General features: G+C 41.0%; 1 protein-coding gene across 1 annotated transcript in view; it reads right to left on the bottom strand.

The window, feature by feature from the left end:
* Positions 1-10,461: 10,461 nt before the first annotated feature.
* The window catches only part of LOC118429444, a gene marked incomplete in the record, with an annotated part of 40,353 nt that continues 28,144 nt past the window's right edge, over positions 10,462-22,670 (bottom strand). The window contains 15 exon segments of the mRNA XM_035839929.1: positions 10,462-11,108; positions 11,414-11,497; positions 12,391-12,549; positions 12,801-12,850; positions 13,412-13,560; positions 14,511-14,820; positions 15,745-15,928; positions 16,180-16,795; positions 16,985-17,439; positions 17,863-18,023; positions 18,366-18,516; positions 18,709-18,832; positions 19,243-19,396; positions 20,125-20,198; positions 20,368-20,507. Coding sequence (XP_035695822.1) covers positions 11,047-11,108; positions 11,414-11,497; positions 12,391-12,549; positions 12,801-12,850; positions 13,412-13,560; positions 14,511-14,820; positions 15,745-15,928; positions 16,180-16,795; positions 16,985-17,439; positions 17,863-18,023; positions 18,366-18,516; positions 18,709-18,832; positions 19,243-19,396; positions 20,125-20,198; positions 20,368-20,507 — 2,873 coding nt within the window.

Raw genomic sequence — 22,670 nt, 5'->3', positions numbered from 1 at the left:
CTAGGAGACGGATACTCCGAACAACAAAGCTGCAACTACTGAAGCCGTCTCACACGTGTCATACAGTTCTGTCCCTGTGAGATTTAGTGCTCCAATAGACGAGAGGGTGTAGAAGGAATTGCACCCCTCCTTCACCATAAAAAGTCATGTGCAGGTCAGGCAAAACAGGTAAAAACGCGCGCCTATCTGCCTGCTCATCTGTCGAATCGACAGGAGAACTATAATGATAAAATAATAATAATAGTGCATCGACACAAAAGTGTCCCTTTCTTTCGTTTCCTTCTAAAGTTAATTGTCACTTTAGTTACTTCGAACACGAAACCATTGAATGAACCGTTACAAACCTATTATGCCATTGAAACAGAAATCACGAATTCTCATTTAAAGACATCAATTCTTTTCGACTAACCTCTTGCACCTGGCTTTCCTGGACTGTCTCTGTTGTTTGTATTTGGTTCCTCGTTAGACCTCAGATGCTGACAGAATGATCTGGTTGAGTCACCATTCAGTCCACGATGTATGGTTGGATATCTATTGGTGGCTGCTGCTTGTATCTGCGGGAGCGCCTTAAGAAAAGAAGACACTACTTCTTTCGTTCTAACAAATTCTAAGAATGGAAAGACACGCTATTGGTACGGCAAAGCTGAATATTCAGAATTAAAAAAAAAACACGGAAACTCATACCAATCTGCCAACATAAACCCAGAAGATGATTACTAGGTTGAAACGGACACAGGTGGCCCAGTTAATCATCCGTAGTAGAAAGAATGATCTGGCATACAGGTGGTTGATTCACCATTCCGTACTGGATAGTTAAAACTCTGTTGGTGAGTTAAAGATCAGCGGCTATGTTTTATCTGCAGGGTGCATTCACTAAAGAAGACATTGTTTCTTTCGCATTAACATATTTTCAGAATAGAAAGACACGCTATTGGTCTAAAGAAACTGGAAGTCAGACCAATCTGCCAACATAAAACCAGAAGATGATTACTATGTCGAAACCCAGGTGGCCAGGGCAGTAAGCCTTTGGCTAAACGGCAATACCTTCTTGAGTTAATCATTCGCCAAAACAGGTTGGAAATGTTGGACCATATAGTTGGACCATATTTACAAACAATTCATAACAAGCTCCTTGAAAAGTTTGGTACTTGCACCTACAATAGAAATCATAATGACAAAGAAAGAAATTATCGAAGTCTCGCTATTGAGAAGCTGCCTACACAGTTATCTCCGGATCCGTAGGTGGGTAATATACTGCACGTCATTCTATAACGTCTAACATGCATCCACCGCCCTACAAACATCTAACAATCTTCATCACTAATACTCCGAGTCTAGTTACAAAGGATTATTGCAACATGTACAACCGGCCAATCTATGTCACAACATGATGAGATGACAGTTCTCCTGTATTCAGTTCAGATCATCCATCAGTTGATGTCACGAATTCCTTCCAGATGTCGCACATATGCATGACAGACAAGAGGTCCCTGTCTCGGTGACCTATATTAACGACTATAGCAATATCTTATACCAATAACGCTACAATGCTAGTATTAATCTCATAGGAGAGTGTTGCATGCCTTTTTATATATACATACATTTCATCACTTAGTTGTAATCTACCATTCCCAGGTTCCCAACCAGACTTGCAGTTGTGCCCTCTCACACTGTTTCACAGTTAACATGCCGATTGCAGACAGAAAATGGTGTTGTATCTTTTGAGTTGACATTTTTACCCAATGTCTGCATTGAACATGTGAACAATTAAAACAATTAAAAAGAGACAAACCTTGTTTCTATATGAAAAATGTCAAAGTTGGGAAAATGTGTGATTGTTCATTTGAGTGAAAGAAATAGTGCTGTGACAAACCTACTTCTAACTGTTAAGAGTTGCTGTTGTCAAATGTTAGTTAGTTTGGGTAGGGAGGTCGAGCCTCTTAGTGGTTAGTTTTGGGCCCCTATCTTAAATCTCTCGTGGCCTGTAGGTGTTAGGCAGAGGCAGAGTGGTCAGGGTGGCCCTGGGTGGTGTATTTCCGGGCCTCCATCTTCGGGGATTCTCCCATGGCCAGTAGGTGTTGGGCAATACCGTTAAGGGGGTTCTGAGTGGTGTGTTTTGGGGTTCCTCTCTTGAGATTGCCGACGACCAGTGGCTGTCGGGCAGAGTCGGTAGAGAGGCCCTTCGTGGTTTGCTTCGTGGTCTCTTTGTTGGAACACACCATGGCCAGTAAGTGTCAGATAGTGTGGAAAGAACGGCTTGGCTGACGGACGAAACTCCAGAAGCATCTGTTGTATTGAGGTATGTTCTCACATCGTGGTCGGTAGTATGGTCACCAAATATGTTTCTGCTCGCTATATTTGCTCTCTCGTATTGGCCACAAGGACAGTGTTCATAAAATGTGACACGCTGCGCGTATTGACTATTCTATCCAGTCCGAGGGCAATGATTTGCCGACTTCAGTAAGCGATGTCTCTGCAGTAGCAGCGTATGGTAGAATAGGCTCGTCATTATATTATATTATCGTCATTCTAGATCTTCCAATAGATAGATTAGCCAGATTGCAGAGCAGCAGGTGCTGACTTACAGGAGACAGTGTCATCTTTTACGTCGACTAATTCCGACGGATGTATTCCTGTTACATCATGGATGGAGGCTAGCCTTCTTGTGTGGAGTACAAAGTCATCAGGAACCTCTAAGTATGTGTGAGGGAAGGGAGAAAGAGGCCTCTGTGCTGCGGCTAAGTGATCTGGGATCTGCCAATACGTGTGAGGGGTTTCAGAGAGAAGCCGCTGTGCTGATGCTATTTGAAGACTTCATCCGTTTGTGATATCAAGGAAGGGAATGCCTTCTTATCTGGTCTACAAAGTTATCTGGAATCTCATCGTATGTGCAAGGAATGGGGGGAAGGGGCCGTTGTGCTGAAGCTAAGTGATCTGGAATCTGCCAGTACGTGTGAGGGGTTTCAGGGAGAGGACGCTGTGCTGCTGCTACATGATCTGGGATTTCAGAGTAAGTCGGTTCGATAGAGTGGAGATCAGCAGGTAGTGACTTACAGGAGAGTGTATCATCTGGGACCTCCCTGTGTGTTCGTCGTAAGTCAGGGAGGGAACCTGATCTTACCAAGCCGGGGAGAGAAACGTTAGGAACTGCCATTGTGTGGTCACTACTGGTGGCTTCTGCGCCATGATTGTTTGGACGCCGTTTCTTATATACGAAGCATACAAACAACGAGAGAAACAGAATACATAACATAACAAGTAGAACGGGCATGGCCACATTGAATGACCATGTCTCCATTTCAATAGGCTTAGGTTTGGACAAAGTGGTGCTTGTGGTGGATGTTGTCTGGTACGTCGGTGTATACGTAGGCACTGTTTGTTTTGCTTGAGATGTTGAGGAGCTTGTTTTGTCCACAACGAACTTGTCATCAAAGCATTTCTCTTGGATTTCCATGCAAGTCACATTCTCTGTGCCTGGTGTAGATGCGCTACTATTGTAGTTTTCTGCTTCAGTTGCGTTGGTTGTTTTGACATAATTCACGTTGTACAGCATAAAAGCAAAGTTAACAATGGCTAGCTCATTCGTACCCAGGGAAATTACTTTGAGGCTCGGTCCGCCCTGTAAAGGGATGGTTACGCCTTGGTTATCTTCCCATACACGCTTACACAGAGGATTGCTAGACACCTGTTTGTGGAATGATCCGTTCGTGACAAGGACAACAACAGGTGTCTGTATTTGTAGCTTAAAATTCGCTTCCGGACATGTTGCAGAAGATCTCCGTGGGACGGATGAGTCATCAAATATATATTCGAAGGATTGTCTTTTTTGAAGGACATCGTGCGTCAAACAGACAAGGACATTCGGAACCTCAAACCGTATCACCTGTCTCACAATGTTCCTTCTGTTCGAAAATTTGTGCGTACGAAGATTCCATGGCATAGGACTTGAGACTGCATCTTTGATTGTAACTAGCTTTTCGCCGCTCAAATGGAGCAATGGCGGATCATCTAATCCGGAGAATGCGTCCCTGTCTAGACAAGACAATGGATTTTCCCTCATGTTTAGGATTTCGAGATTTCTCAGCTTTTGAAATGCCTTTGCAGGAACCCTCTCAATACGGTTGGCTCCCAGGTCCAATTTATATAGAATTGGGTTCTGCTTTACGGGGAACCAGGCAGGGTTGACAAGCTTTAAAAGGTTGTTTTCAAGGTTCAGGTAATTAAGAGAGATTAGGTCCTCAAAGCTGCCGGGATCTATAATTGCAATTTGATTATAAGACATGGTCAAAAAGCGCAGCTTTGTCAAACCACTGAACCAGCTCCGCTTGACATGTACCAGTTCATTAAAGTCCAGGGCCAAACTCAACAGGGCAGTGAAGTTACTCATTAACTTCTCCTCAATATGTTTTATCTGATCATCTACCAGAATAAGTGCTTTGACCACGGAATGGTCAAGAGGTAATATCTTTGCAGATAGAACCATGAATGGGTAGCCTTTTATGGCCAGAGCTGCAGGGGTACGATACAGGCAGGTTTTAGTATGTGACTGCCTCACATTGGTGATGCTAACATCTACATCGTCACATAATGCACATATAGAGTCATCATTTGGTATGTGTACGCCAATGCTTCCTTGGTAACACATCGACATGTCCTCTTTCACACATTGGGGGACAAGGCAAAAGCTGTCGTCAGCTACACAAGGGGCTATTATAATGTTTAAGAAGAGAAACATCAGCGGACTTATCTTCTTAGTAGTCTTCAGATGGAAGTGGTGAGCTGTAGGAGATGACATTGCTGCAACTGTAGACCTTGTAGCTCTTTTCAGTTGGTTTGTTGAAGTGGTGAGCTCGGTGTCCACTAACGGCAGGAATGAACGGCGTGCTTGTAACCTGTAGCTGTAAGAAGGAGAAGATAATGTATTCACGTTGCTTCAAACGTTCCGCCTACTATTAAACACTGTTAAGCCTCAGATGACGACCAAAGGTCTAGTCTTTTAAGCAGGCTTGCAGATTGGGCTTTTTGTTGGCTTATCATGCTCTGATATTCTGATTGTATGCAGGTTTTGATTAAACCGGCGGTCTGTTAGAAACCTGGCACAATCAGAACTGACATACAATCTGAAAACAGCACCTAAGAAGAGTTTCGAGACCTCATACGTTTAAAAAGCATTTGTAAATTTCCTGTTAAACATTGTCTCATTGATAATATAAATACAGTTAGGATGATTTTTAATGATAATGTTTTAAACCAAAATTACATATATTGTACATGTGTGAAAAAAGGCTTTATTCCATGTTCACATTTTATCATAGGTTATGCAAATAGATTCCACATGGAAAAAATCTGAACATGGTCATTCACAACTTTTACTGACTTATACCTGTCACGACGAAATTCTCGTTATTTTTACTATACAAAACGGAACCACTTACAGACAGACACGCCAAAAAACAACTCAATTTTCATAGAGGCATCAAGCAACAAGAAACCAAACCAACCAGCCTGCCAAGGAAGCTATTTAGATTGCGAGAATGGACGCCATACGGGTCAGATATACAAACTTTCACATACTGCACTGTTTTACAATATTGGTTTGCAAATGGATCCCCCAATAACCATAGTGGAACCCCTGAAGGCATACATATCTAGAGTGCTCGGAATGACACGATGTCTCTAGACAGATTATGTTTTTGGGACGTTATAGAATCTTCGTTAGCTCTACTGAGAAGTTTATTTCAGTCTGGCAATTTATATGCTTATCTAAGAAAAGAGACTGTTACAGTAACTACCTAACGTCTTTAACAGGAATACAAATGTAGCTTCCCGGTTGGACTAACCTCTGGCGCTTGGTTCTCTGGACTAACTTCGCGTTTTAGCTTCTCTTGACTAACCTCGCTTGGTGCCCCTGGACTATCCTCCGGAGTTTGGCTTCCCTGGACTATGCTCTGGAGTTTGGCTTCCCTGGACTATGCTCTGGCGTTTTGCTTGTCTGGACTAACATCCGGCGTTTGGCTTCCTCTTTCTTTCAGCCTCGGCTGGACTAAACTCTGGCCTTTGTCTTCCCTGGATCTCCAAAATGCGGACTGGATAATGTCGCATGCAGGTGCCGGTTTATCGCACCGGCATTAATTACGGCTGTGATGTGTCCGAGAAAGCCCTGCTTTACTAGCTTTACTATACATCTAGAATGGACCGACACTCATTGGTTCGGCACAGACCATTCTGGCAAAATAAAGTCTGAAGAGGATTATGTAGAAAAGGACCCAGGTGACTCACGCTACTTCGGAATTGAATCATTTCAAAATTATGGAATAAATTTATTCCACAATCACTTGTCTTACGGCCGCTTATTCTTGGGTAAATTAGAAGCAGAAAAGCAGAGCAGCGTGCTCAACCATTTGTGTGAAAAACAGATAAAATGTATTGACAAAGATCGGTACAACTTGGCCTGAGAATTATGGATGGTCTGGACAGTATTTACAATGTATATGAGTTATCTCTGGGTAACGAGCAAGGCGTTGTTTTTGTCAATAATTGATGCCAAAATATGTACGCAGTTGTACAGTTGGTGGGCGGTTTGTCAACTGACTTTCCCTTTGCTGCCATCATGATATCGATAGAAATATTACTGATTGATATTGTCCAAGACCCAACTCTCAGTTGCATAATATTTCTGACCTTAGCTAAACCTACTTTGCATTGGCTAAGGCAAGTGGATCGGAAACAAATCTCTATCTAGTATTGAGATTTCGCCACGGCAGAGGAACACTCACAACCGTTGTGTGACTCATATTAATGTAGCCTGGAGTCCAGCCTTGTTAGCTTTGTTCCGCTCCCGAAGGTCGCTACTCGCCAGCGAGTTGGCTAATACTAATGGCCCGCTCCCCGAAAGCGTCGCCAAAAATATCAGATCAGAATTTACAATTTTACTTTACTTTAACATTAACGCTTTTGTGGGACAAGTAAAGCTGACATACATATGCAAGATACTTTTAAGGTAGTAACATAAGAAGTTAAAACCCACATTCATATTGGACTTTAGTAGGCACCTGAAATATCTCCACAACGGGCACTTATACTCAGTCTCACGGTTTTGCAATCCCGGCACATTCCTGCGACCGGGCGCGCACATGTGCTGCGAGGAGGCTGCTGAGGACAACAACTTTTACTTCATGCATGGGTAACGTTACGAACCTTATCACTAACATTTTGCCAAACAGAGTAACAAACACACACCTAACGTAATACTATGTAACGTTAACATATTAAAGCTTGGCGTGTAATATATATTGCTCACGACATCGCCTTTCATCGGATTTATTCGTTAGTCTACAGCTTGGTGTCTACAATTTTGCACTGTACTGTGTGCAAAATGTGTTTGTCGCAATTTACTTCATCGAGTTGAGTTAGATGCTTCCATCAGGTTGTGAAATCGGGTGCTCAAAGTTTGCGTTGTTGCTGTTGTCCTCGTTTAACGTCTATTATTTCGCTAGACGTGGCCTCTTGGTCCCTCAAGTCAATCATTCAGTACTCGTGCTGGGCTCTCCGAGACGGGTTCGATGAAAGAGCTGGGCTGTCTACCTGGGCTGTCTACCTGGCCTGGCTATCACGTCAGGCTACTCAGAACCCCCCATCAATAGCCCCATCATATGGCACTCAGCTGGTTGACAGGCATAGTAATTGCTAATCTCCAACCCTGCTAGTGACCTGAGGTTGGCCTGTCCATGTGCACCACTGGCTGTGCCCTTCGGGAATGTGTCTGGGAGGCATTCCTTGCAGGAACACAAGTACCAGCACTGTGTGTGTGTGTGTGTGTGCGCGTGTGTGTGCGTGTGTGTATGTGTTTAATTTGTTTCTTTATTGAATATCTATCTTCTAGGACAGAAAATCTCAGCTCGTACAACAAGAAGGACGAGCATACATCACTGTAAAACTAAAGTTGTACTGACCAAGGGGGGTATAATTACATGTACCTCCTTGTTCTCTATACTAGTATGCCATATTGACATATACAATCTCGGTCAGGTTTCTCCCCAGAATTTTTAGTATAGTAGAGAGACTGGCAAAAATAACCTGATGGTAAGATGATTATTTTTGGAAAACCTAATCTTATTTTCTGACAAGTTGAGATTGTTAAGTGTAAAGATTGTGAAGTAATCACATTTGCACTGTTTAAGTGTTTTCATGAAAATGGGATCATTTTGCAATCACAGAAGGTGTCAAGTTCTCCAAGAATAATAGCAATTCCTTTAGCAAGAGTGAAGCAACTATTGTTTTGATCATCGCCATTCACAATTGCAAGTTTTTGCAGCCAATGCTGATTGGAAAAGTGACACCGCTTGGCACAAAAAGTGTGAATTGTCATGAATTTTAGCAAACCTAACCAGGAAAATAGGAAGAAACACACTAAATTTTAAAAGTAGTAACGTTATAGTGGTGCTGGGCCAGGAACATAGTGGAGGGCCGACCTTGTTCCATCCCCTGGTGAGGACCCTGTCGGTAGTCACTTAGCCTTTTTGAGGCTGTGGATTGTTATCCACAATTTACAATTTTTTTACAAAATAGAATGATAAAGGAGTATCTTCTAGACTAGGTTTTATCAAGGTTTTATATAACATGTGAAATCGGAGTCATTTGTTACTTAAAGTTTGCAAATACTTCATTTTAGGAACAGTCCTGACTAACAGCTTTTAGGAATACATGTAGTCCTGAAATGCAAAACTAAACAGCTTCAAAATTAGGATCTGGGACACATCCCCATAATGATAATTATTACTACACACAGTGCTGGTAGTACTTGTGTTCCTGCAAGGAATGCCTCCCAGACACATTCCCGAAGGGCCCAGCCAGTGGTGCACATGGACAGGCCAACCTCAGGTCACTAGCAGGGTTAGAGATTAGCAATTACTATGCCTGTCAATCAGCTGAGTGCCATATGATGGGGCTATGAATGGGGGGATCCGAGTAGCCTGACGTGATAGCCAGGCCAGGTACACAGCCCAGGTAGACAGCCCAGCTCTTTCATCGAACCCCTCCGAGACAGACTCTCATCAAGGAAGTTTCTACCGTAGCCGACACGTACAAATACCAAGTTGAACACACTTGTTTACCTGCTCAACGCACAAACTAAAATTCCTGCACCACACAGCAATTTTGTCTGCTCAACCAGTGACATTATAACGCACCTACTTTGCCCATGCCACACACCCCAACCAAAGTAACTGTTATGCGACACACCCAAACCATAGTAATGTTAACTTACAAGAGGTATTTCCATGCTCTTCAACGTAAGGCGTAGGCAGCCTATCTTATTTCCAGTAATTCGTAGGGAAGACCATCTTATCTACGTAATTCGTTGCGAGGCGACCACATTTAGCGTAATTGCCTTCCTTGATTTAGCGTAATACGTAGGGGGCTCTTCTGAATTCAGCGTAGATCGTCATCGGGACCCCCATGCAGATCCTCTTATAATAAGCATTGGCTGTTGTGGGATGCCTACATTTTGGCGACATCTCAGGGGCAAGCCAAATAGTATAGTATTCTGTTCAGTCTGCAAGAATTATAGGAATTGTACAGAAATGTGTCCACAGGAATGCTAGTCCATAGGAATGTTTGAAATTCCAGTCAGGGAGCCGGTGTTGGGCAGGGCTGCTGGAATTCCAGCCACTGGTAGAAAGTAGGTCATGCAGAATCCCTTTGGGGCTGGAGGCATTCAGCCTAGAAAACTGGGACAGTTGGCCACAGATTGATGAAATTCCAGCGAGGGTGGCAGTGTTGGGCAGGACCACTGGCATTCCAACCTGGAGGAAGCCACAATCCAGTGTTGGGTAGGGTCACTGGATTTTCAGTCAGAGTAGATGGAAGTCTAGGGGAAGGCACTTTAATTTGAGGCAGAGAAACAGTCTTGAGTAGGGCTGTGGTGAGATGGCTATGCACAAAGAACAGATAAATAGTACTTACGTACATACATGATACGATAATACTAGCCTAGTGTTAAATAGTAGGTAGATCTACGAACAGTGGCATTTTGAAACTATAATAGTCTCAAGTTGCATCATATCCGTTTGGGAAAAAAACTCTTCAGGACAGGAACTTCCAGTCAATTCCCAGTTTGACTTTGAGTTTTGTTCTGTTCACCACTATTTAGACCATTGTCGCCATGGCAATAACATTTTTATTGCCAGACTTGTTGTACTTAATCGTTGGAATGAAAATTTTCTTGGACAGGATGTTCCTGACAATGAAAACATTTCTTCACTGCAATTTGCACTGTTGTAAAGATGTTCCTGTCAATAATATTTTTCCAAACTATTGACAAAATTTTCTGTGAATGAGATTTTTTCACTTGACTGACAGTAAGTTCAAACAGTGAAAAGATTTTTGTCATTAGGAATTGGTCCTTTTAACAGTATCCTGTCAATAAGATAATCTTTACTTTTGACAGGATTAGCAACATTTATTAGTGAGATTTCAACAACTTTTCTTCAAAAGCTTGTAACAATCATATTAATTTATTCAGCTATGTGAATAATAGATAATGAGTTTGAAGTCTATGTTGAACTTCTCAAGCCTCAATTGAATTGCTTTTGCTGCAATAATCACACAATGTAATATGTTCTACATGTAGCTGCATTCTTACATCTTTTATTGAATGAGAATAACATATTCTAGTACACTCAATATTCTTCTTTTCTTATGTGTAAAGCAGCAACATACAACTGCACATACTAGCCATTGTCACCAAGTCATCAAAGTAAAATACTGTACTGTCCTAATATGAATATGTCTTATGATTTAGTTATATAATCTTCAGCATCAAAAGAAAAATAAATCATGAAGTTCAAATTTGTCCTTTATAATTTACATCAATGTATTCATATGTGTCATGCTTAAATACTCTTCTAAAGCACAGAAGTGGTAACTGTAATATTAGGGGCACACCTACAGTATACACAAAAATACTCAGAGTTAGGTATTCAGAGTTAAATATTTCCATGATTTAACTATTTAATGCCTTCAGCTGATGTTTCTCAGTGTTTTTGACTATGCATCTGGACCATCATCTGCAGCAAACGGTTGTGTTACTTCTTGTTCCTTTTCTTTCCCTGTAAAAAGTTTGATGCAATATTACTGAGTCAGTAAGTGTCAGAGGAATACTACCAGCAGTAATTCCTGTTTTATTTTTCTATGGCTACATAATTCATAATTATAGATTAATGCTTTTAATTCCCAGCCATATCTAATGCACCTTTTAATGTCATGTTTTTAGTGATAATCAGATGCCTGTCAAACGTCCCCATGTGAAAGTAAGATGACTTCACACTCCAAATAGATGGTGTTACATAGACAGAGAGGAACTGCAACTTATTTTAACGTCATCACTATTCAATTAAACTGCAAATAGTTTTACCTAGTGCGGTTCTCACTGCATGTATCGCCTCTGCAATCTGCACATTTGTCCGCTGCATTACACCATGCACTCTCTCACCAAGGTCTGTGAACACATACATCATCATCATCATCGGTCGACGTGATCAAACATGTCATGTTTACACACGACGGGGTTATACCGCCCCTTACGGGGTGACATACCCTTTCGTATGGCTAATTACAAGACTGGGATGCGCCAGGTCTCCCGTCCGGGTGAATGATGTAATTCACCATGTGGCTGATACGAGACAGAGGTTCGCCAGGCCGATGCGGGTGATTTGAAGTGAATCACCAACTCCCGACAGAAGGATTTGCACCAACACACACCGCACCATCGCACGTGTGGGGGTTCTTTAACGTGCATGGGGTATGGCTCTCCCCATACACGGGAGAACACATACATTGTGTAGTTACAAAAGATACAATGCAGATCATTTTAGAAAGCTGACCGCATGTGCTTAACTAACCTGCTTCTAATCAGAAACATCCCTATATTTCAACTTGTTTGCAATTGGGTAATCTTTTTCCTTTTTTTCAGCAAAAATTTCAACACGTAGTTAATTCAGATCTGCCTTGTGCTTGCATGGAAATTTTACCTACAATCCATAAACATTTAGCTATAGTATATCATGACATGACTCTTCAAAGGCAGAAAAATTAAAGACAATATTTGTTAAAAGACAGCGGTGTGTACAAGCCTGTATGATTAGTATAATATAGTACTGTTATGCAGGATCGAACTCAAAACATAAAGCTTAACACAAAATGTACAAGTTATACTTTTTGATGGCTACTACATGTACCAGTAGTAGTGCAATGCAGGTACACTACAGTCAGCATATTTAAAGTTCAGCATCCCAGGTCACCTATATATATTCTTCTTGATAGTTATGTTGGTTTCTTTTATGTGTTTTCGAGTTTTGATGGGTGTCTCTCTTTAATATTCAATGTACTGACCTCTGAACTGTGGCCTCTCTCCTGGATATGTACGCCAGCATTCCTCCATTAGTGTTGTAAAGAATGAGAGCTCATTTGGGCCAACTTTGGGAATGGCCTTTTTGTCAGGGCGCTGTCCATTGATGACAGCTGTCCGGATATGAGAAGAGTTGTGGGCATCTACACATGTAAGGGCACAGAAAGAATCATTAACAATGAGACGCCCCAATTTCATAGCTAAAATAAGAGTTCCTCAAGCCACCAAAGGTGGCGCAAAGGTACACAGTAACTCATTTGTTTCAAAATGCAGTGCAGCATGTTGTATAAAGTCCCCCATATGTATAATCTCAACATGCACAACTTGTTGTTTACAAATAGAAAAGATGCTAACTATTGTAGGTACAAGCTCAAAATAAGCTTTTGTAACTTACTTTCATATGGTGCCTGTCCTGTCAAAGTCTCCCATATGAGTATTCCAAAGCTAAATCCAGGAAGAAATAGGAAACATTAAGTTAACAGCAAAAAATAGTATCTAAATTCATCTGAAAAAGGTAGGAAACTCGAGTCTTGAACCATGACATCTTGGCCATTTCTTTTGATCATTGTATGATGCTATCTACAGTTGTAATGAAAAGCTTTCTTCTGAATAGCTTTTTAAAAATGATCACCACCCATTTTGTACTGAAGTTTGCCAAGTCCATGGCTTTATGATGTATTTACAGTATATCATCAAGATTGGCAAAAGCTATTTAAAGCTGAGTGTTCTGTTTGGGTCCATCCCTATATACATATTATATACTGTGACCTGCCCCTGACTGACTGGTGATGACGTTGGCCATCAAGAAATTGAAACTTACTGGCTGACCCATCTTTACCAACCATAGTATGTATTATAAGTAATATGTATTATAAGTAATATTGATGTATTATAAGTAATATAACCCAATCAGCCTAACCAATCAGATTGACGATGTAATGATTACATTATCCTACATCATCATATCTAACTTGTGAACTTCATGTATACATGTATGTTGCTTACCTGTATACATCAAACTTTTCACCAGCTTTTAGGTGGATGTCCACAAGGTTCTCTGGGGGAATGTGTGTAATTGTACCAGCAAGACAGACCTCACTTCCTCGAGATTTACTTGCTAGGTGCTTGTACTTGGATAGACCAAAATCAGAGATCTGTGGATAATATAAAGTGCATTGATGAATTCTAACATAATGAAAGAGGACTATGTAATTGTTTACTAAAAATTAAGATTTTAGGCTGCTTTTATTTTCAACCTAGAGTTCCCTGTCCTCATATAGTATACCTTCACCAAGGGATTTTGCCTCATTAGGTCAAACCAATTTACGTTCTATTTGTTGGCTTTTAGAATTTTTCAAAGAACAAATGGAGCGTCAGGGCAAATAGAAAATGATATGGAATAATTGCAAAATGTCTAGGACCATGATATACATTATGTCATACAGATCCATCTACAGCTTCTCAAGTCCACCAGGGCTTTAGCCAGCTCGATTTTTTTTTCCGTCAGCCAATTCCAATCGTGGTGAAAATCGCGAAAATTAATTTTTCCTATGACACTACAAAGTAGTAAATGTTGCCATTGAGACCTTGAAAAACCGGTTTTAATGAGATTATCGTATGCGAAAGAGCGCCGACACACATTGTCAACAATCATAACAATAGCAAAACAAACAGTGTGTGGCTTTTACAGCCGTGGACAGCGTCCCCAAGCCGCCTGTAGCTTCCACCTAGGATTTTTGTCCGTCAAGGTTGACGGATTGGTTTTAGAATTTTTCCGTCAGACACAGTAAATTTCCGTCAATTGACGGAAAAACGGACGCTGGCTAAAGCCCTGAAGTCCACATAGTGACATACACTCTGAACCAGCCACAGAGGGCACCTACCTGTAAAGTACATCCTATGCAAAAATAATGAATACTGTTACAGTTATTGTAGTACATGTAGCTGTGCACATGTGATAGAATGTATTGTATGGCCAGATGGAAAAATTGATTTTGTGGTATTTTTTTTAATTTGAGTTCAGCAATGTCAGTGCTAATAGTCCAATTATAGCATTCTGGACAATTTAGAAGTTGTTATATTTACATAACATTAAGTATTTTACCTTTGCATGAAAGTCTTCATCCAACATGATATTCTGGGACTTGAGGTCATGATGAATGATCTGTGGATCCAGGCTGTGTAGGAAGTTCATCCCCAGGATGGTTTCATGTAAGATTCTCCACCTCAAGGCCCACCAGGTTATGTGTTTGACACGGGACATCAGGTCCCACACAGACCCATTCTCCATGTAGTCCATCACCAGGGCAGTCAGATTCTCATCAACACACACGCCGTAGAGGGGAACGATGAACCGGTAGGCATTTTGGGCACGGCGCATGAAATTGGCTTCCTCAATGAGGGCCTCACTGACTCTGAAATTGGAAAATACATGGTACTTTTGCTAATATAATACACTGTACTGTTATAATATGTATTCATGGCACACTTTTTTTAGGCCATAGGGGTAGTGGGTTGTTATCAACTGTCTTTAGAGATGTTATTGTAACGCAGAGCCCATCTACATTGTATCTTCTTACACCACCTTTTACAACTTACATTTGTAGATGTCACTTCCCAGTAGGGATGCGTACCTAAACCCACATTTAGGTACAGGTCCGGATTCGAATCCAGAGGTTTAGGTACAGGTCCGGACCTAATGAGTCCGGACCTAAATGCATGGCATTGAATATCATATATTATAACGGCAAAACAATGTATTAAAAAGGGTAGAAGCATGTTTGAACCAATAAGAACGTGTTTATTATGGTAGACACATGATGCAACAAAAATTTGACCCTTGTTGTTTTTCCCTCACTGGGGCTCAGAGACTGCTATGGTGATTTCACAGTAATTTTATCTGTCAAAGTGGCCATCCCCTGACCTGTTATCCTGCCTGGCTTGCACTCATTAGATACAGGTCCAGTACCGGTACACCAGGGTTCCGGTATTTTTGTATCTGTACCTAATTGATTGTACCGGTACTGTATCGGTACAGTGTACCGGTACACATCCCTACTTCCCAGCTGTACAATTACACAGTGGGTGGAGTCAGGAAATCTGTGCTAAATTGCATTTCCCAACCACTAGCCAGGAATCGAACCCCTGACCAGACGATCTTGTACTTGCCTTAACCACTACTTGTAAGCCATTGCCACCGAGTATCAAAATATAATGGACCAATATACCATGTATATTATTGAGTCAGACATAGTTTTTCATTTGCACTAGTTGACTGGCAGATTTCTATTTGCTGATTTTGAAAATGTAGTTAAAATATACAAAGAACAGTCTCGAACCTCAGGCTTTGCTCTTTTGGTAGTGGATAAAGTTTCTTCACAGCCACATTCATCATCCACCTTCTGTGATACCCTCTGAACACCACACCAAAACCTCCACCTCCGAGTGGTGTCTTTGTCTCCACTAACAGGTCGTTGACTTTGATAGTGCTGATGCTTCCTGCTCCTGCAGCTGCAGTAGGTCCTGCATCAAGGATGGTGTGAATAGTATGTAAAAAAAAGTTTAGTCAGTAATGCTATGTAAAAATTGCTGCAGCAGTGATTGAGTTGAATAATATCCTAGGATTCATATGTCTTCCAAATTTGATTATTTAGAGCAAGGCTATGGATACTGACAATATTACAACTTGTTATTATCTTTAATACTATACATCCTGGACTGCAACCCAAAAAACTGTGAAAGCCTCTTTGGGAGAACAAGATGTAATATTTCACCTTTTGTTTCCTGTGGTGGCCCATTTTCCAGGACGTCTACTGTCATGGTCACTGCATCTCGAACAACCTTTGATAGTTTTCTGTCTTTCCTCATCTGAAGCAACAGTTCTTTCACTTTTGTTTCCCTTCTGATGATGCCACTGATGACATCACTGTCGGCCAGCCTTCTGATGCACAAAAGTGCAGCTTCCTTCTCTCCATCATCACCAGTTTGTATTAACCTGATGAGCAAGTCCACCATCCCTTGAGCAACAAGTATCTGCTTGTTTTCATCATTCCGGACAAGAACGCTTATGATGGTGGTGACTTGCAAGGCAGAATACTTATTGCCTCCTCTTAAGCTTGTTGTGATGTGTTCTGGGGTGCCAACAGCATCCTTCAGTAGGGACACAATCAGCTCTGCCATGTCCACGTTCAGTCTAATAAGATGCAGGTTTTCCTCCTCTATGATGAATGCTAGGCAGGACAGTGTAGTGATCCTGATTCCTTCATCTTTGCTTCTCAGGTAAGGTGTCAAAACACTCACCACGTTGCAGCTGGCAAAATATTCTTGGTTCTCCGGGACTCTTGCACAGTTGTACAGGATTGTGACAATCGAATGGATGGCTGGCCAAGTCTATGAAATCAAGAAACATAATGAATTATGATCTGTTTCTATCAAGCTTTAGGGTAAAACCTACATGTAGTATGCATGCAGATTCTGAAATAATTTGGTATTAAAACAAAAAAATTTAACTTGATTAAGATAGTTCTCTATCTAAACAGGCTTCTACATAGTTCTATCCAACACTTGAAAGCAACTCACGTCATCTCGTGTCCTCTTGTGGAAGGATGACAGGTCCTGTAGAAGTGTAGCAAGAAGATTACTTCTCCCCACAGTACGACAAAACTCAGGGCTGCTGTTTGTGCCATGGACGAGAAGTTTCCGCAGTAGCTGGAGGCACTCAAGTTGGAGGCATGTCTGTTCATCTCTCTCACGGATGTCTTCAGCGGGTACACACTTCAAGTATTGATCCAACAGAACTCTGGTTGCATCAATGTTGGCCAGATGATCTCCCATCAGCTTCCTGTGTGTGCTGCTCACATACTTTGTGAATGGGCTGAGAAGATTGTTCTCCAAGGTAGTTTTGATGCTTGCTGCATCTGTGGATTGTTTGTTCTCACTCTTCTTCAGCTGTTCTACAGCCTGGCTCATCTTCTTAAGGACAGCTGAGATGACTTTATGGGCAGCTGCCTTTTCACTTGAAGTTGGTTGGCACTCTTTACAAAAAGTAAAAATAAGATATTTTCATTAATTGTGAACATATAGAAAAGAGGGTTTTATTTGACAAGCTGGAAAGGTAGTTGCTTAAAAGTTAGTCATGTACATCCCTATTTGATTCAGATGCAAGGTATCTGTAGATCAGATTTTTGCCTTTAAATTTGTTTTCTCTTCTAGATTTCATCCCTCTTTTACCAGCCTGTTTCTTATTAGCATCATCTTATTCTGCTCCTCATTTCAGTGTTTCCCTTAACTGCTGAATAGGTTAAAGGGACTTAATGATATCATTTCAGCAACTTGAGATGCTCATGAAAATATTGCACATGATTGTTATTATTATAACTTGAGATGAAATTTTTGTTATGATCAAGGACGGAATGATTGATGAAACATTCCAATTTTAGGAGCTATGACAGTCTTACCTCCAACACCTAGTTTCTCCACTGCCTCGCCCTGCCAGCCCATCTCGTGAGCATCTTTTCCATCAGATTCTACATCCTCATGAATCTGTATCTCTCCTGCACATGACCTGCAGGTTCCACAGTCATCACAGCCTGCATGGCCATTCCCACAACCACATATGCTAAAGAAGCAATATTTATGTCAGGTAAACAATATGCCATAAAAAGTGATGATGTAACATTGTACAAGATTACATATATTTGATTGCCTGCGGGGATGAATTCAACAACTGCAAATATAAGGAATATGTTACCACTGAATGATTCGTACCAGTTTTACCATAATGATGTAGTTAATACATTTATCATAATGCTTTATGGCCAATTGCATTTTTTTCCAAACTGCATCAGGTAAAGATTGTTAGACAAAGTGTAAGAATTTAAGGCCTTCTGAAGATGATTTTAATGCATCTTACAAACTTTTTACTCTTTGTCTTGATCAGTATCAGTTTGATTTCACAAACCTGCCAGGATATCGTCCAGGTTTGTCCCGAGCGGGGCACAACCTCCCATAGTGGGTACACTCTCCACATTTGACACACACCAGGCAGCGGCCTGTGCTCCAGTCATGCTTGTTAGGAGCGCAGATGGCAGCTGATTTCCAGTCACCAGTGCCTAAAGCAAATTCAAGGCAGCTACTCAAATGTTGCAAAGCTACATCATTATGACAGGCCGTTGTATTGCCAAACTGCATTACTGTGCAAATTTCAATGGGTCAACTTTCTCACGGTGCAGCCCTCTGCAGTTGTATAAGGCTATAAATTGAGAACTATAAATAAACACAAGCTAAGATGAAGATGGACTCACCAAGTCCTGGGTTACCCATTCTGGTTACCAGCTGAGGATTTAGCACCCAGTTCCTCCCTAAGACTTTCACTCTCACTTTGTCTTGATCCATGACATTCAGCAGCCTCCCAACCTTTCCACAGGCCTATAAGACAGGATCAGTACATTAATTTTTTGAACTTGAATTTCTTTTTTTCTGAATCCATAACATCACCTTTGAATGACAGATTAGAATCAAGAATATCTCTAATTTTCCTAGAATCTAAGATACCTCATGTTCATCTGTAACATTGCAGATATACACATTACCATAATATCCAAATATACTTTGTGCCAATTTTGTGACCAAGATGAAATTCAGAGTATGGTAAATAAGATTAATTGTGAAGAAATCAATGCTCAAGTTTAGCTTCTAGTTCTACTGATAAGTCAATATACCACCCATGACCAAGGCTAACCCTTAATCTCTATACTGATCCAGCTAAAATAAGCACTCAGTATTAAAAAATACATCATTCATAGTATTCAAAACTACATCATTCATGTCTTTCATACCGGAAGCATTTTTTCGTTGTATCGCCCATGTTTTGTAGGTCTTTGGAGGTCCTTGAATCGTTCCTGATCCGGCTCGATCAGTACCAAGTCTCCAACATGGAATGTGTCCTCTTCTGGGGTAACCTTGGCCAGGGAATAGGGGTTGAAGCACAGCCTGAAATGATAGAGATAAGGGTATTGTGTAGAATTGAATAATGAATGCACTTGAACATTTTGATGACATGGGCAGATTTGGTATTGCAATTGATTGCTTAATCCCATGACTCATAATGATTATACATTGAAGGGCATCTTCTTTTGTTAAATAATTCTAGTTTAGGTACATATATATATATATAACAGTATGATATAGCTAGTATATCTAAATGGTTGATAACTCTATTCTATATGGATCAGAGTATCTGGTTAGTGCACAAGGCTTCCACAAAACTGCAACCGTTTTCACCCATTTTTGTCACTTTTGTAATTTCTATTATATATCATATATGTCTCCCTTGAATGGAATATAACGCCACAGCTGGCACACCACATGCCTGTGAAGCTGGTGTTTTACGACAAAGGGCTAACAGACACACAAAATACATTCTGTAACAGTTACTAGACAAGTACATACAGGAATAAATGAGCACTGACAATTTATCCAGTACTAGGTCATAGACTTTGATATTTAAAAGAGTAAAATAGACAATAACTTGTTCATACACATGTTCATACACATGAAAATACAAAATTTTTTCTTTACAATCTAGATGTAGAAATTGCTTTTAAGCAAGGGACAGATGAATGTTATACTGTGCTGAAGCATTGTGTCATCTTATGTTTCCTTCATGCCTTTCCCAACTATGTAGCTACAAGCATGCAACTGTTATACTGTAGACTTACCTTCTGATGCTGAATCGAACATAGACATCGCCATCCCTATCGATGAAGCTTACACTCCCTACAAGTTCAAGTAGCTGAAATGTTTCAGGGAAAAGTGTAGTATTTAGTGAACTTTCTGTTATTTTAACTTTATCATTGTAGCAATTTAAGTCTAATGTAGTCAGGGCTTGGATGTGTTGCTATAGCCATCAACAATGCATTATATATGCACACTTAGACTTACAGTTTCAAAAACCAAAATACCTCGTCCATTTTGTCCACAAATCCACCATGCCCATCCTGTAAGACTCTTAGCTTGTTGATGTCCACAGCAATCTTCACAAGGTCTCCCCTTGTGAAGCCTGGGTTGGTGATGTCACCAGATCCTAGCACTTCTTTCAGGTCTAAGGCAGGGGAAATAAAAACAAAGACATTTTTTTCAATGTCGTGTAGCTGCTCTTCATGATCATGATCAGCATGTGAACATACAGTGTACATGTTCTTTAACCCAGTCTGTCTATGTGTGCACAATTAATAGAATGATGAACATACATTGTAGACATTATCAGACAGCATGGCATAATGATCACAGAGATAATGCTCATATTTCATTGGTTTGAAATCAAAGAATAACAAATAGAACGTTATATACATTAGAAAACATCTGCACTACCCCTGTCCTTGGTGCTGAACAATATTCAAATATCCATCCCTGTCCCTGGTGCTGAATAATATCAAACACCCATCCCTGTCGCTGGTGCTGAACAACATTCACACACGCGTCCCTGTCTGTTGTACTGAACAATATCCAAACATCTATCTCTGTCCCTGGTGCTGAACAATATTCACACACCTGTCCCTGGTGCTTAAAAATATTCAAACATCCATCCCTGTCTACCGAGGGCCAAATGTTGCAAAATTACATACATACAATAATGATGCATTACATATACATCTAGCAAACACACACACATGACCCTGCGCTTACACACACACACGACCCAGTGCTTACACATACACACGACCCTGCGCTTACATACACACACGACCCTGCGCTTACATACACACACACGACCCTGCGCTCACATACACACGGCCCTGTGCCTACACACACACACACGGCCCTGCGCCTACACACACACGACCCTGCGCTTACACACACACGGCCCTGGTGCGCCTACACATACACACGACCCTGCGCCTACACACACACGACCCAGCGCTTGCACACACACAACCCTGCGCCTACACACACACGACCCTGCTCCTACACACACACACACACACACACGCCCCTGCGCTTACACACGTCTTACGACGCTCATGCACTGAAATATTCTCACATACATTTACGGGAGTGACACAATGATTCATATGCTGTTGGGTTGTGATGTCTGTCTTTAAATCAAGCTTTAAGTTGATATCTAGCGACCGTCACGAAAAAGGCGATGTCTAGAATGTAGTCTCGGTAGCTAAATATTGGTAACAGAAAGTTAATAACGGTCTAGCTGTGGCGTCTATAGTTACAGTGTCGGAGTTGCACTGACTAGGGACCTTGAACTTGATTAAACTTAACTGCGCTGACCTGGTGTTCTTGTCGTAAAACAGGTTGATCTGTACGCACACTCCAGTGCAAAAAAAGCAACAGATTGAGTGGAAAACACTGTTGATTTGAATTGATACAAAATAATACGGAATAAGATAGTACCGTAAAACCTTTAAAATACTTACAGTTACTTAAAATTCCAGCTATAAAATATTCTACTGAGGTTGTTCTATCGAAAGATATCTTGGATCCTGAACCCTGTAACAAGCATAAGAATATCCATGTATGCATAATAAAAAAGTATGGTGCACATATGAGAGTACGAACACACGTTTTATTTATAACATACTCAAGCATGCGCATGTGCATATTGCATAAATATTTTGCGTCTACATAAGATTTCTGCAGACATACATACATATTATGTGTATACGAAGAGAGTGTGCGAATACAAACATGGCTGTGTTTACACACACATGAGCGTGTACATTTATGTGCACATACACGGGTAATTTGTACACACACACAGAGTGTAAGTGTGCACATACATACATGGCTGTGTGTACACACACACGAGACTTGTGTATGCGCACGTACACAAGTAATGTGTACACACGCAGTGAGTGTAAGTGTGCACATACATACATGGCTGTGTGTACACACACACGAGACTTGTGTATGCGCACATACACGAGTTATGTGTACACACGCAGTGAGTGTAAGTGTGCACATACATACATGGCTGTGTGTACACACACGTGAGACTTGTGTATGCGCACATACACGAGTTATGTGTACACATGCAGTGGGTGTAAGTGTGTACATACATACATGGCTGTGTGTACACACACGTGAGACTTGTGTATGCGCACATACACGAGTTATGTGTACACACGCAGTGAGTGTAAGTGTGCACATACATACATGGCTGTGTGTACACACACGTGAGACTTGTGTATGCGCACATACACGAGTTATGTGTACACATGCCAGTGGGTGTAAGTGTGTACATACATACATG

This window comes from Branchiostoma floridae, chromosome 13, assembly GCF_000003815.2.
Source record: "Branchiostoma floridae strain S238N-H82 chromosome 13, Bfl_VNyyK, whole genome shotgun sequence".
Lineage (NCBI taxonomy): Eukaryota > Metazoa > Chordata > Leptocardii > Amphioxiformes > Branchiostomatidae > Branchiostoma > Branchiostoma floridae.
The sequence above is the reverse complement of the archived record's forward strand: the minus strand, read 5'-3'. Positions and strand labels throughout refer to the sequence as shown.